Below are 15,617 nucleotides of genomic sequence, written 5' to 3'. Positions count from 1 at the left end.
AATTATTTGACAAGGAAAGTTTTGGATTTCTTGTCTGTCGAACTTTTTACCAACTGAAAGAAATATCTGAATAGAGAGTACTGTAAATGTTCAGAAACGATAATTAACATGAATCATTTGGTGAGAGTTACACAGGCCTGCTCACAACAATAATTGAATTCTTGTTATTGGAAAATCAGAGATTTTATAGTCGACAGTGTCCAATTTGTGAGAATTCAGTCATTGGGGTCACAATTATTTCAAGGAAATGCATCACGGTATTGCTGAAAAATTGCATCACGGTATTGCTGAAACCTGAATGTTTGTACTTTTAAATACCGTTCACAGAGTTCAGTGCATAATCAAATAATCGACCGCATTGTATGGATTTTGAACTTCGCATCATTTCTAGTAATCTTTGTCATCTTTTCCTGAAATGAAACACCAAAAATTCCATTCATTTTATGTTTTTAATTCCGAGTCAATGACATCATAATCCTCTTTGATTCAGATGACTCGTTTTTCATACTTACAACCCGTTTGCTCTTTGTGCTGTCTTTTACAATTTTTAGATGAACACATTTTTCTGATTTCATTATTTATTCAATTCTGGAAACATTGGCAACTAGATTCTAAGATCACATTAAAAGAAAATACAAAATTACAGAATGAAACCCGACATTCAAATTATTTTTTGATTTTTTTTTGAGTCTTGAAGAGGGGGGAAATTGCATTTCAGAGAAAGTTGTCAATGTCGAACAGTACCCGTCGAAAACAGAATGACTACATGAAAAGAAGAGAATAACATGAATCGATTATACGAACTGTACAGAAAAACGGTGAGCAAGTCTTTGTGCATTCGCCCATTTCAAGAATGGAGCCAATTTGAGAGATTGTGCCACTTGACGACCTTTACGGCCCGAAGATGTGTTGGTGGAGACAACAAGACGAAGAATATGAAGGTTGTTGAAGTCAATGAAGGAGCGATGAAGTGGACTACGGTAGACTGGGAAGCGACGGAGACGACGAAGTTGTGGAACTGAGGCACGGATTGTTATCTGAAAACAGACAGTTTATTTTCAAGAAAAAATCTACAAGAGACACAGTTTTGTTTGAATTAATTCAAGTTAATTCTTACCTCAGTAGCTTTTGGGAAAAGTGGTCCAACTGGAATGATCTGAGTTCTTGGAGCCCATTGGGAGTATGCAGTCAATTGATCTTGCTCATAAGATTGTACACTTCTCACACGGAATTCATCAGGAACCCAACTTGGAGATTTAGAGGACTGACAAACTGGATCAGAAGTTCCACTTGCTGATTGGAAGGCAAACCAGAAGGAAATGTCATTGGTTGATTGAGCAGCAACACAGAGTTCAGCAAGGGAGGCATCCAACTGAAATACTTACAATAACTGATTGTTCTTTACATATGTTTTGTTAAACTTACAGTAACTGTGTGCGCACTGACACCGTAATAACGAATTGCAGCCATCATTTTGACAGCGTCACTGACACTCCAATGGGTATCAACAATTATAAGAATACTGCGTGCCTCTTCATGGACCACAATACGTGGACTTTTTGGGAGACGGAAGAAGTCTCCATCACCGGAGCTTTCCGCCGGAAGGATTGTGTCGACGTCAGTGCGGAGGAAGTCAGCGTAGAGGACACGCTTTCTACGTTTATCAACAACATTTTTGATTTTATGGTTGACACGACGCATTTTGACACGTTCAAATGGAGACAGGTTATCCAGGATGTTGTCCCTGAAAGATGAATAGAATAGAATTAGACTTATCAGAAAAAAGTGAAGCAAAAACAGTAGATCAACTCACCATACTGACTCTGGTAGATTTCCAAACTTTGGAGTGCTCTTCTTCTTTCCAAACTTCAGTTTCTTGATAACACTGTTACTGCCAGCGGCGTTATTCGCCGACGGCGGATGAATGTGCATCATGGAAAGGAATTGAACAATCTGCTTATTGAGCATTCTGCCAATCTGGAAAGAACCGATATATTGTTGGTTAGACGGAGAGGAAAAGGGTGTCGAGGCATGCGCGAGCCGATAGAAATGGGCGGAGTCAAGAGGGCTAAAAGAGAGAGCAATGTGCCTTTGAATGGCGATGAATGACTGAATAAAATGAGACACTAAAAGAAGAAGTTTTGAAAGAATAAAGAGAAGAAGCAGAAAGGGGATGGCGACTTCCGAGAATCGTAAATTAGCTCTTTACACAACTAATTGTTTAACAGAAGATGGATAAGAGAAACGAGTAGTAATAGGGGATGGGAAGGAGAGGAGAAGCACTTGTTTCGAGAAAATGGGTTTTATTGAGATGATGATGAGAAAACAAGATAACGACCAGGTGGTAATGGGGTTCAAAGAGTTTTTATTACTGCGGGAAAGAGCGGATCAGGAATCTAAGAAAGAACGGGAAATCAAAAAAATTTGAGAATTGAATGATATCAGAATAAATCGGGGGAATCCGATGACCCTTTAAATAGTTCTTTGTTTTCTATAAATAGAAAAACAGGCATCAATGATCGATTTGTGATTTTTAAAGAGAAGATATTACTATTATCTTGTCTTGGCTTTGTCCTTCTAGAACTATTTCGGAAACCAGTCTTGGTTAATGGTGCCAACCAGTCTGAAAATTTTATGAAAACAAAAAGTGCTCTGCTCTAATTGTCTGTAAGTTTTAGCAGAGAGAACTCAAAACTCGAATAACAATAATTGAAGAACAAGAACAGGAAGTGAACAGAAGTCATTCTTATAACCAAATAATCAAAAACCCGGAGCGAAATTTTCAGCAGTTAGTCAAGTGCTTCGCCGAAAGAGTGATTCGTTACGAAACAGTTCGTGCAATCTTGCAAAAATTCGGAGGAATTGACTCGGTTTTCCGGAAAAAAGTGAAGTGACTGACCCAATGATAAGAAAGAATTCAAAGTTGAGAGTCCAACTAGAGAGAAATGATACTAGATGTATGTGAAGTGAAGAGAAATCATATCAAAGAATCGTCTGTTATCAGTAGAACATGACTTGGTAGGCGGAGCTTTTGGAGGAGGAGAAACACTTTTTGGGGGAAAAAGTCGTTGTTTGATTTGGGTTGAAAGGTTTTGAAAAAGGGCTTTTGCAAGCCATTTCTGCGTATTTCTTTTCTGAACACTTCACCGCTTTGTGTTGGGTGAATATGATCAATCGGTGGTGTGTTTGAGAGAATGAAGAAGAGGAGAAGAGTGACTAAAAATAGAAAAATGGTATGAGAAGAAGAAGAAGATGTCGAAGAAAAAGAAAAATACGACGACAATGTGAAACGACACTTTCAACGGAAATGAGTGACCATCAGATTTGAACAAGCACAGAGAAAAGCTGCAGAAATGGAGAGAACGGTCAGCTGGATCACGTGATTAAGGCGATGGATTTTGATATTTGATACGAAAGATTAGAGTCTAGTTGTTCAACTTTCAGAGATTACTGTATCAGGTGATTGATACTGGTTGAGAATTCAATGAATTTGGAAAACGAGTATAGTTTGTTGTACAAAAAATGTACTTGAGACAGCCGATTGAGAATCGGTATCTACTAACTAGACAAAACAGTCCTATCGCATTTGAATTATTGCCTTTCGCGGTACAATGCACAACTAGTGAGAACACCTTGACGAGAAAATGCACAATCATGAGCAACACCACGAGGCAGAAGGAAGGTTTGTAAGTTTTCATAACCTCACTATCAAAAGATACGGTATCTCAATCTGTTCAAACATTGAACATTAGACTTGGAACCCATCCATGCACGCCTTTGTAATACCACCACCCATACAGATTTTGAGAGAATTAAAGTCGGATCACTGTCAATATAGATTTACGTCAATGACCTGTGATCTACGTTAGTCTCCTCTGTAGTGAAAAAGGAAGCAAAGATTTCACGTGTTTTGAATTTGCCGGTAGGTATCTACGTCACGAATTCCATTCACTTGAACTATGCTCAATTTGAATACACATCCATCACAATAGCCGTCATCAATCTGTGACGTGGCAGGATTCAAATTCGGGATAAGGCGAGATTAAGATATATTCTTCCAGACCATTCATCTTCCAGAATGGGGGAGAGAGAACAGAAAAACACAGAACACAAAAAACAGACAACAATGTGAACAGGGCAGGAACTAATGTATGTATTTATGAAATTCCCACCGGAAACAGAAGAGAAAATTGGAAAAAAAACCGGACAAAATGAGAAAAAGAAACAAGGAAAAACACGGGATTTATCAATTCGAAACTTGGCGGAACGAATTGTAAAAATATACAAAAATAGATCGGAATGGGAGGTCGAAAAGGTATTTCAGATGAGATGAAAAGTGACAGAAATAGAAGAAAAAAGAGAACTTGAACTGCTGGAAAACTAGACCTTTTGTGAGATGAATCAATTCGTTTTTTCTCACTTCCTCTCTTTCTCTCTCTCTCTTTTTTGTATTTCTCAGTATGTGTCAGATGATGATGGTAGTTACACAAACTGGTGAGAAAAGAGGCGGTTTTGTTTGAATTTCCGGGGGAGGCATGCATCACAGTACGAAATCGATGGCAAATGGAACACATTTCTCTTTTTTCTTCATTTTCTAGTTTACTTGTTTTTCTGATCGTATCGAATTACTCTTTCGTCGAATGAGTAGAACACGTGTGATGATGGTACGAGAAGAAAAGGTATGGGTTACAAAAAGAATGAGGAACTGGAATGAAGAAAGAATCTGAAGGAGTTTGAGAAGAAACATGGGAAATGGAACAGTTACAAGGATAGGATTACTGTAGAAAAGTTAACGGCCTTAACACTTTTTTTCTGACTTTTTATGACTTTTTCCAGAAAACCTAATAACTTTTCTTAAGACCTAAATGACATTCGGCTAGTTTCTTTTCTTGAATCATTGACTACAACAGTTTAACTGACATAAATTTGAGCACAAACCTCTTTTTGTAATCATGCTGAATGTTCTCGAGGACCAGAGAGGAATACCAACTATACACTCTTCTGAAGGCTTTAAAACCCTTTTTCGAGAGAACGAAAACCAAAGAAAGGACCAAAAAGGAATTGAAAAAATGACGTGGACCAACGAAAGTGTTTTGAAATAGAAATGGCTTGAGCCCGCTGCGGAGCCCTTCTTTTCTTCGCGGTGTCTCTCCCAGGACACCGATTTATTTGGAAAAGAGAGGCCAAAAAGAGAGAAGAAAACAACGGAGGGTGTAAAATGAATGAAATTCGTTCGATTCTTGGTCTCAACTTTACTTAATTTTACACCTGCTTTTTTACTGAAAAATGAACTAATTGCTTTTGAGACGGAAATTGCACAAGTCCAGCTGTTCCGCTGGGTCAACAAAAAGCATGTGTTGACTCTAGGACAAGTTAGTGGGGGGATGTACTGAATGTATCGAGAGTTTATCAAGTCCTCAGACTGGAAGTCAGAAATAAAAAAATATGTTGATAACATCAGCCCACTTGTTTGCTCTTCATGATCGAAAACAGTAGATATATGAAGGAAATCCAGGTGGAAGATGGGTGCGGGGGAAGTTCAAAAGATTTCTTTTCTCCAATCACTTTTTATTGGATTGGAGTACAAAAAGAACAGAAGAAACAGCTGTTCACTACGAGATTCTACGAGAAAGAATCTTCAGACAGAGATATCACGTTTCAGTCGGCGATTTTTGAGAGTAACAATAAGAAAAATGGCACAAGTTTCGATCTTTTTTCAAACTCAGGTGAGGTAGATCAGATCACCTGAGAGAGGAGAAAAAGCTCATCGAGCTATCGGTATTTTATGAGAAAAACAGAGATAGGAAATGGTGAATCAAAAACCGAAAAGTGGAATCTGGGGGATAAGAATCTTCAGGATTTTTCAGGAATCTGGAAATCTTTGATAATCTAGAAAAAATCCTGAAGAATCTTTCAAAATTGTAGGAGAGGAAGAATCCAAGGAAATCGGATTAGCTTTGCAATGAAATGAAAACAATCTCAGTTTATTTATTTTCTCCTCCTCTATATCAAAAATACAAAAAAAAATCCGTTTTGAAACCACCTCCACAAAACAAAAATTTCAGAAGAATTTGTTTTTTGGGCTTCAATTTAGAAGAGACCACAAGCAAATATCACGTGGAATTCTTTAGGGAAAACATCCTAAATTTGGAAGAAATAGAGATGCTTTTATTTACATCGTGTTGTTTTTTCATGTGCAGGGAGGTGGTCTCATGATTAAGTGGAGCTACCGTTTCAGAAAAATAATTGAATGGGTATACTAAGATAGGTGAGTCTCCAAAAAGATCTAACTGAAATAGAAATCAGCAGTTCGAAATGGAAGATCTGTGTGAAACCGTAGGAGTTCATCGGGTTTAAATAGGATTTGGTTTCAATTTATTCAAGATTCCAGACACATTTTCTAGACGAAAAAATATTGCTTTCACCAAAATGATTTGGGTTCTAAGAAGAAGAAGGATCGAGAAGGAGAAATTCGGAGAACATAAATATTTCAGTGATGTACTTGGAGGACGTCTACGAACGTCTTCAGAAGATGCACGTTCGTTTCATTTAATTAGGAATTCATATTTTCTTGAAGAAGAAGAGAAAGAAAAGAAGAAGAAGGAATCAGTTGGGTGTCGAACACTTGTGGTTCTAATCCGAGAGGAGTCCTCATTTCCTTTTTCTTCATTTCCTCATTTCAAAGAATTTCAGAGAACACATTTTGCAATATTCCAAGAAACACATTTCTTTTTTCTTTTTTCTAAACGTTTCCATGTCGTCAAGGAAGTAGAAATGGAAGAAATAAATAAAGTTAGAAGGCAGAGCAATAAAAAAGGTGAAAAAAAGGAAAAATCAAAGAGGAAAAGGGGAAATATGGGGAGAATTGGGGCATTGCATTGAGTGGAATGAGAAGATAATTGAATCGAGTTGCACACGAAAAGAGCTATACGAAAGCAACTGATTGAGCTCTGACTAGTGTCTCTGGATATACATGCGATACTTTCAGTTTTTAGAGAAAAATGTTAAAAGGAAAAGTCATGTTCCTAGTGAATGCCACTTCTACCGAGACCCTACAGTAATGATGTGTCACCAGAAAATTTAACATCTGCACAAATGCAATTACAAGAAGAATATGAATCATGAAGAAATAAAGTGATGACATCTAGAAGTCAGAACTGAATCAGAACTAATGTAGCTTTTCAGCTTTTCAACTACATTTTAGTCACCGTTCTGATTCAATTTTCAGATGATTTTGAAGTAATTGAAGCGTTAAGAAAATAGCAGAGGGAGCTGACTCAAAACGAGATTATCAGAAAACAAAGAAGAAATTTGAAAAGTTTGAACAATTTCAAACAGGCTCAAAGCTGACAAAAACAAATGACAAATGGGATTTCGACGGATTTGAAAAGATGATATTTTTACAATTGAAGACCTCCCGAAATAAAGTGTTTACAAGGAGTTTGGCCTCTGAAACTTCACCAAAAGACTTTCGAGAATCTCACTTGAATACTAAATAGTCGACTATTCACGACTGAACAATAAATCAAAGATTACTGTAGTACATGGAGAAGAATTTCAGAAATAGAACAAGATAATTGAAGGAGCGAGCTGAAAATAAAGTTTTATAGTAAAAAAGTATCAGAATACAAAGTTTGATAAAATTTTACACTCGAATGACCGTAGAATCCAGAATATTCTGCCGTCCAAAAAGTTGCGAAACTGGCACGTGGTCACTTCACATTATGCATTCAAACGGTTGCTTCTCAAGCGGAAAACAATAAATGTCTACAACATTACGACGCGGAAAATACATGTATTCTTATCAAGGGAACTGACAAAAGGAAAAGAAAATAGAGTGTTTGATAAGAGTTGCTTTGAGAAATTAGGAGAGAAGTAGTAAGTGCTTCCGTTCCTTCTGACAACAGTATATTCTGATTGAGTGTCACAAACTACAGAAAGTGATGGTTCTCCTTTGATGCCTTGGGCAAAACATGACGTGGTATTCAGTAATTAGGAAACAAAAAAAGTTGGTCAAAAAACTTTTAGGTAGTGTATAATGAGACTAATGAGTGAGGAAGAAGAAGGCTTTTCGTAAGAAGAGGGCCGTACTAAATAGTACTCATTAGTATTCAAGTCACCGATCACATCACTTTGTTTTCTTTTCCAAGCAAATATATAAAGTGAATGCATATTCTAGAATCTGTTCCAAACTTCTGAAGCGTTCCGATAAACTCTAGACACGCGATGATTCCCAGCCATCTTTTTTCTGGTCTGCCCGACAGATAGACAAATAAAGACGCTTCACAGAATGATCGGCTTCTCCGGAAATTGAAAGTAACTCTCTTTTCGAATACGGAAATGTGAAGGAAATTGGGGAAAAGTGTGGGCCTTGAAACGAAAACATTTCAAGGAATGTGTGAAAAAGGAACCCATGAAGAAGAAGAAAAATAGAAAAGATATCAGTTTAGGAGGGGCTCGACAAAACAATTATGTCTTCCAATATGTGTTGCTCTAGTCAGGGTGGCGAAAAAAGAAGAGAATAGGAAAGCAAAAACGAAAAACGTAATACAAGAGAAACGAAGGAAAGGGTGGGCGATGAGTGTGGTGGACGTAAAGGAGGAATGGAGTTGTTGCACTCGTCTTCACTTCCGTTTGGTACCAGCTGCTCAGCCAGGAGAAGAAGACAACAATTCGGATGGACAGATGGATCAAATCGGATCAAAATATTCCGGGGATTCTGAATAAGAGGGATTAAGTTTATATCAGAAGAAGGAGATTAAAGAAGATCTGAATCTCAACAAATCAAGTAAAAATCAAAAAAACTGAATACGTAAAACAGTAGTAGGTGAAATTGTTGGACACAAGTTCTCACAAAAGCGTGTTTCGGATGCTTCAGACCCGAGTTTTTAAAAATATCTCCATTTACTGACAGGAATGCTCCAGAAACTCTAGATGGTGTGAAGTTATTCATTTTCTGGCCTTTCCCCGAGAATCTTAAGACTATGAAAGTTCACAGAATTTCTAGAAAAAACAACGGTTCCAATCGTAAACATCAAATGACATGATACCCTAAAAAATAAACATTTATTCTAGAACACTGACCTTACTATTTGTAAACTACCCCTTTTTCCTGAATCAACATCTCCTGAATCTCTTGATTTCTAGACCACATTTCCATGGTTTCTGAGCTTCTTCATCTCGTTTTCCGATATTCAAAATCATCCAGCTATTCATCATTTTTTATGAACATCGTCACTTTTCGGTCCCTCTTTTCGGACCCTTCTTTTCCCAAAAACCCTCACCCAATTTGCATTTTTGCTTATAATTCTCAAGGGATTTCTATTTTTTTCTTGTCAAAAGTCAAGAATATACATTTCTTCACGGTGTCGCAGCTCGTTTTAGTTTCCGCCACATTCACAAAAAAACGGGGGGGACCATTGGTGGTTGAGAGTCTGACAATGACAGCTACGTGCCTTTTTTCCATTGGCTGTGCTATTTTAGATGAATTATTCACTCACCGACTACTTTTTTCACATGGCCTCTCGATGATGTGTCATGTGTCCTTTGACAAAAAATTTCTGGAGGGACCACGTCTTCTGCAAAAGCTTCTTGTATCTCGAATCCTAATAGGGTAACTTCAAAAGGTGGCCGGTACTGTGAACTGCTCAATAAAAACAGACAACTAATTCAGACATCATCTAAAAGTGAGATCTGAAAATGACAAGAAGAACAACAAGTATTTTCCAATTCATTTATTCAGATCTTCCCCCTTCTTATTCGTTTTTTTCAGTGTACATCTGCGAAACAACTACTCAAATATGTATGAGATATGTACGGGGGAGTATTAGGTCGTTGAAGAATGAAAGGATCGATGTCCACACATCAACGTATCAACAATGCATTTCTAGAACTGTTGAACCAGAGATCGAGAGGAAATCGGGACTTGTTCTAGCAATATCTGTTTGTTTACCGTAACTCACCGTACCCGTTTCTATGATTTCGGGAACACAAAGTCTACATGTTTCCGTTCTGATAAGATTTCATTCATTACAGAAATAACGCATTACTCCAATAAAACCTGATTAGAACTTTCTATTTTCACTCTGCCATTTCCGTTTTCTGATGCTCCAACTGACCTCTATCGGTCATAATCAGTGTACAAAGGGCTATTGATCTCTGTATTGACACGTTTTCAACCACGTGTCGTTGTTCAAATGAGTGGGTGAGAAGACATCTGATTCGTATCGAATTACGTAAGCACCGACAGTTCTTATCATCTTTTGAAGAATATTTTGAGATAAGAGTCGGCTGGAAAAAGTTTCAAAAATCAAAAAGACAAAATAAACTTGTCGGAAAGAAAACTGATTGAGCTCTGGCCTATGTGAGATTATTTGATATGTAACCTGAAAGTGTTTGTCTCCCTTCGATTCTGGGGAGACGTTTTGAACATCCGGATTTCATCTCAAAGATGAACCGATTCCGGTACATTAAAATTTAAAGAAAAAAGTAATAAAATTGAGTTCATAAGAATTGAAAGTTTGCATAGATCAAGACATTTAGAAATCAGAATCATACAGAAATTCGTTGAGAGTGAAATGAAAATAGTAAATGCAAATGAAATGATACCTGATTTTTCAACAGTTCAGATTATGATGTTGATGGGAGCGGGGAAAGCGAATATAATTGAACAAGAAGGGGGGACAAATTAGGAAATTGAGAATTTTAGAGTACATAAAAATTACACGAATACATAATTCTAGATTTCAAGAATAAAATGGGTGAGAAATTATGAAGAATCGGGGTAGGTGATTGGTAAGAAAATGGGAAGACTGGGGAGGTTGATATAAGTTTGATAACTGAAACACATTATTTATGAATAACCGTTCACTCTTCGTTGCTGACGGTGATTTAGTTCATGGTCACCCGATTCGATATCGTTACGCGTAAATTCGGCGAGCACTTTGGCTGGTTGCAGAGGTCGTCTTTCGGATGCCCGTCTGAAACTTGGTAGGGATTAGAACTCATTTTTCGTAAATCTGCGTGGAAGAAGGACTGGTAAAACTGAGGATAACACCTTACCTGATTATAGCATTGTTTTTCTGTGGTCGTACAAGTGGTTGCTTTTTAGGTGGAGCCATTCGCCACTCGATATTCAATTTACGTCCGATCTGAAATATTGGAGATCATTATGAGCACAATCTGATAAATAGTTCAGGCATTCAAGCATATCATATCAGAAAAACCAACAACAAACAACATCGATACTTTGGATAACAAGAACGAAAACAACGAATCATATCTGTATGGTTTTTTCCCGTTTCAATTTAAGTTATGGGGCTATTCAAGTCCGGAAATAAGGTTTTACAAATTTTCATTGGTCAGGGGGAACATTAGACAGGTTGATAGTTTTAGGTAGTCACTACGAAAAAAGTTCAGTAACTGATTACGGGAAAAATAAGTAGGACTTTTTAAAACAGTACTTTTGTTAACTATGATTACGGCTCGGTCTGTAATTGATTTGAAAAAAGTATTACGTAGAAAACTCAAGCTGATCGAAATTTCTCATTCCGTATTTCAAAAATCATGCTAAAGCTTAAATGAACAAGTTCTTATAACAACTGAAACATCGGTTTCAAAAACGATAGCTGGACATGCTCACGATGAAATGTTCGAAAACAACATTGAATAAAACCACACAACACAATATTCAGTATTCTTCTTACCAGTTTCCTCTGACGGACTTTCATAATTAATAGCCCTGTGCGTGGCACCAAGAGCCATCGCAGTTTCGACTCGTGCCCGTTCACGTTGCGCACACTATACAGATTTATGTTTTTAGAGTATTGATTTTTTTTAATTCAATTTTTCGGGTCTCAGTTAAAATTTATTATATAACAAACCTTAGTACTTGCAATGTATGCTGCTTTGACAGTGAGAACGACAGCATCCAGCAGATTTCTAGCATTTTGAATAAGAGACATTGCTGAGTCGAGAGCAGAAACAACCATATCATTTCCAACTTGAGTTATATCAGCTTTCACCTGAAATAGTCAAATTAAGATATTATTCGGATTAAAAAAAATTTACTCACCTTACTACAAATATTCAGCTGGCCGCAATAAAGTGTGATCCGTGACAAGTAAGCGAGCAAATCTTTCTTCGTTTGCGAATCTACACTTTCCTTTCCAATTTGTTCAGCCAGCGCATTCAGTTTTGATCCATTTACTGCAATTTCTTGTGCCGCTCTAATCACATCCATCGTAGTTTTGAGTGGACCACACCCTCTTGTGAACTCTGTCATACTCATCATAATCTTACACATATTATTAGCGAGTGATATGATATCGTTTCCAGTTTCATCCCACTTGGCAACTTCTCTTTCGAATTTATTCTGGGTGACTTTGAAAATGTCGATTTGAGCTTGAATCTTTTGTTTCTCTTCTTCGGGCAGGCGCCTCATCAAATTCTGTTGGTTTTCTTGTTCGGATATCGTTTGATTAGCATCTGAACTAGCTGCTCCAACACCTTCTACTTCATACTCCACATCCGAATCCACATCATTCATACTACGATTCATAAGAAGAGCATGTCGAATATCTTTGACGGCATCATGGACCAAAGTACATGCATTAATGAACTCGTTCATCTCATTATCTTTTTGATCGGCGTCCCAAGTGAGACCAGATGCTTCTTGACGATAAGCAAGGTTACTAGCGCGTTCGGCGAACTCATCAACTCGTTTAGTCCGAAGGATCTTGACAGCTTGTTTGACAGTTTCAGTATATTCTGAGTTTCGAAGGAAATCCATCTCGGCGTCAACGACATCACAAACTCTCAATGCTCGACCGCGAATCGATCCGGCAGCACAATCGACAACAACACAGTTCGCAGCGTTTTGCTCAGGAGTCGAGGCATTTTCCTTAAAAAATTCAAGTTACTTTTGGAAATAGAAGTTATTAATTGCTCACCAGAATACCCTTGATTCCTCTTTCACAATCTTCAACAATATGAGCTTCACTAACAGCCAAAAAGTCATCCAACGTCATGATATTATCGAGAGCCGTCGTCAACAAATTCACTTTTTCAAACCACATATTCTTGTAAGCCTCCATATTCTCTTGTGCTAACTTAGAAGTTGGTTCAGCACATAACAAGAGAGCAGCTTGTGAAACTTGTGGAGCGAGTCGTTCCAACTGTGTTGCAGTGTGTTGAATAACACTAATTCCTTCTTTATCGGAAGACAGTTGACACGAAAAACGAGCAACTTCCACTATCTCTTTGGCATGTTCCTGGAACATATGTGCTCGATACTTTGTATTCTCTTCATTTCCTTCTTTCGCAGCTTCAATCAGAAGTATGAGAGGAGTTCGAGTATCCAAGAATGCATCACTGATATGATCGACAATTGCTCGTCGCAGATGTCGTCGGAGATCTTTTGTTCGCTTGTGAACTTGTGCAATCCCAAGTGGAATATCGTCATTGTATTCTCTTTTACCAGCCTGTAAACATTTTCAAACTAATTTTAGCGTTTTTTCGGTATTTACTGTATTTACAGAAGCTCTATGGCTAGTTGATTTCCCTTAAAAATAAAAACGATAAGAGGTCAAGACTCTTCAACAAACAAAAACAGTTGTTCTCGCCCAGAGGGACGAGGCGCCACACTTGAAAGAACACACGATTGTTTGTTGTTTGTTCACACCGTCTCTATCGTTCTTTTGAGAAAAAATAAGATGCGCTTCTTTAGAGTTTTTCTCTTTACGGAAAACTTTGAAAAATTAGAATGGAAAAAAAAAACTTACCGATTTTTCGTATTCTGATAGTAAATCTTGAAGAGCTTGTCTCAAATTGTTGCATTCGTCAACGATTTTATGTTTTCGAGTATCACGCGTACTTCCACTATCAGCAATTGTGGCAGAACCACTGACAATATCCTCGACAAGTTCTTCCAGATATTTACGAGTCGGATCTCCTTCATACTCTCCAGGCTCCATTTCGATTTCATTCTGAATAGATTTTAATTTAAAACGAAGAATTCATAATGAAAATTACTCACTTGGAAAGTTTCAATTTTTTCGATGAGATCACCAATTCTACCGTATTCAGAAAATACAATGTCTGGCTGCTGTCCATTCAGAACTGATTCGAGAGCATTCAATGCAGCATTCATCTCCTTTGCAGTATAATCTCGATTTCTTCGAGCTTCTTCATGCTCTGGATGCCGTACAAATGTTCTTGTTGATGTATAAAACAGAGGCGCAGTTTGACGAAGTGCTGATCGAGCTGCCAATAAATCATCTCGTTGCTCTCTTTCCACTAAATCAACAGCTCTTCGCCGGACAGTAACATCAAGCTCTTCAATTAATGAAATAAGAATTTTATATTGTTCCTCGACTTCAATTTTCGATCCAGCTTCAAGCATTCGGTGAACTGTATCGCGTAACTCATCAATTTTGTCGACCATAAGCTTCACATCGATCGAATCGGCAAGAATCAGAAACTCGGCGACGGCCTAAATGGGTTTAATTTTAGTATTTTTAAACCAAGTCTCGAAAGAAAACTTACAACAAGTAGACTTTTTCCGGCCATAGTGGCAATTTTCCTTTTGTTTGTTGAAGTGGAATCTCTGACGAAATCTCTGCCTCGTTGAACCATCGTTTGTCCTGAAATTCCACGCTTAAAAAATTAATTGTGATTTGAAAATAGCTACCTGTATCTTGAACGTATCGAAGAGCTTCATGTAATGCGTCAATCGATCTCGGGTCTTTATTCGCAATAGGGCATTTCGAAACAACGAAATGGCCGGTTTCAAGAAAATTAACGAGTGCTGTATCAACATTATCGACAAGTCCTTCTGAAGTTTGTCCTTGTGCAAGTGGAAACGTTTCTGTTATATTCGTCACATCATTTATCATTTGAGTGATCTGTTTCAGCACGAGTTTTGATCGAATCCTGTTGTAATTTATACCGTCATCACCATTCATTTGCATTCTGAAAAATATGAGTTTGTTTTATTTTAGAAAAAGAGGCGAATTTTGAGAGAAAATGGCGAAAAAGGAAAAGTCTATTAAAAAACTGAATTTTTAGACAATTGCATTGTATTTACAGTAATTTCAAAGGCGCAAACTTTAATTTATTCAAAAAGCCACGGAGGTCTCATCACGATCGGCATATTTAGAAAAAAAAACTCAATTCGATCGTTACGGTTTTTCAGAAACACAGAACATTCTATATCAGATTTAAAAAAAAAATTTTTTCAAACAAATAAAGAGTGAAGCTCATAAAATTAATAAAATAGCACCTCGAGCAAAATACGAAGTTTTCTTTTCCAGTTTGAAAGGCTAGTTAAATATATTGTATGCAAGTTTTTCCTTTCTACTTGCATGTTTACTAAAAAATCGGAATGTGAAATGTAAAAAAGCCGAAAAGTCACAAAATGTAAACTTAGAGGTATTTGAAAAGTATTTGCGAGTGAGGGGCGAATATGGGTATGGTGAAAACGATGCAGATGATGACGCATCATCAACCGGTGCACCAGACATTGTGAAATATGAAGAGACAGAAAACATAAAAAGAAAACGATGATTCGGCCGGTCGGCCGGTTGGTCAGTCAGCGGGGTGACGAGTGAGCGGAGAAG

At 37.5% G+C, this 15,617-nt stretch overlaps 2 protein-coding genes across 2 annotated transcripts; both read right to left on the bottom strand.

Annotated features, from left to right (window-relative positions):
* Nucleotides 1-794: 794 nt before the first annotated feature.
* On the bottom strand, nt 795-1,968 carry GCK72_018123 (uncharacterized protein; the record flags this gene model as incomplete). The annotated part of the gene is made up of 4 exons (XM_003114484.2): nt 795-1,037; nt 1,118-1,372; nt 1,426-1,744; nt 1,814-1,968. 4 exons carry the CDS (start codon nt 1,966-1,968, stop codon nt 795-797), a joined length of 972 nt encoding a protein of 323 aa, XP_003114532.2.
* An 8,884-nt stretch (nt 1,969-10,852) lies between these two features.
* Nucleotides 10,853-14,963, bottom strand: GCK72_018122 (uncharacterized protein; the record flags this gene model as incomplete). The annotated part of the gene is made up of 9 exons (XM_003114390.2): nt 10,853-10,979; nt 11,062-11,150; nt 11,883-12,023; nt 12,074-12,901; nt 12,951-13,481; nt 13,782-13,985; nt 14,036-14,491; nt 14,545-14,642; nt 14,690-14,963. 9 exons carry the CDS (start codon nt 14,961-14,963, stop codon nt 10,853-10,855), a joined length of 2,748 nt encoding a protein of 915 aa, XP_003114438.2.
* Between the last annotated feature and the right edge of the window lie 654 nt (nt 14,964-15,617).

Source organism: Caenorhabditis remanei, chromosome V (genome assembly GCF_010183535.1).
Source record: "Caenorhabditis remanei strain PX506 chromosome V, whole genome shotgun sequence".
In the NCBI taxonomy this organism is placed as follows: Eukaryota; Metazoa; Nematoda; class Chromadorea; order Rhabditida; family Rhabditidae; genus Caenorhabditis; species Caenorhabditis remanei.
Note: the sequence above shows the minus strand (reverse complement) of the source record. Positions and strands in the feature narration are given on the sequence as shown.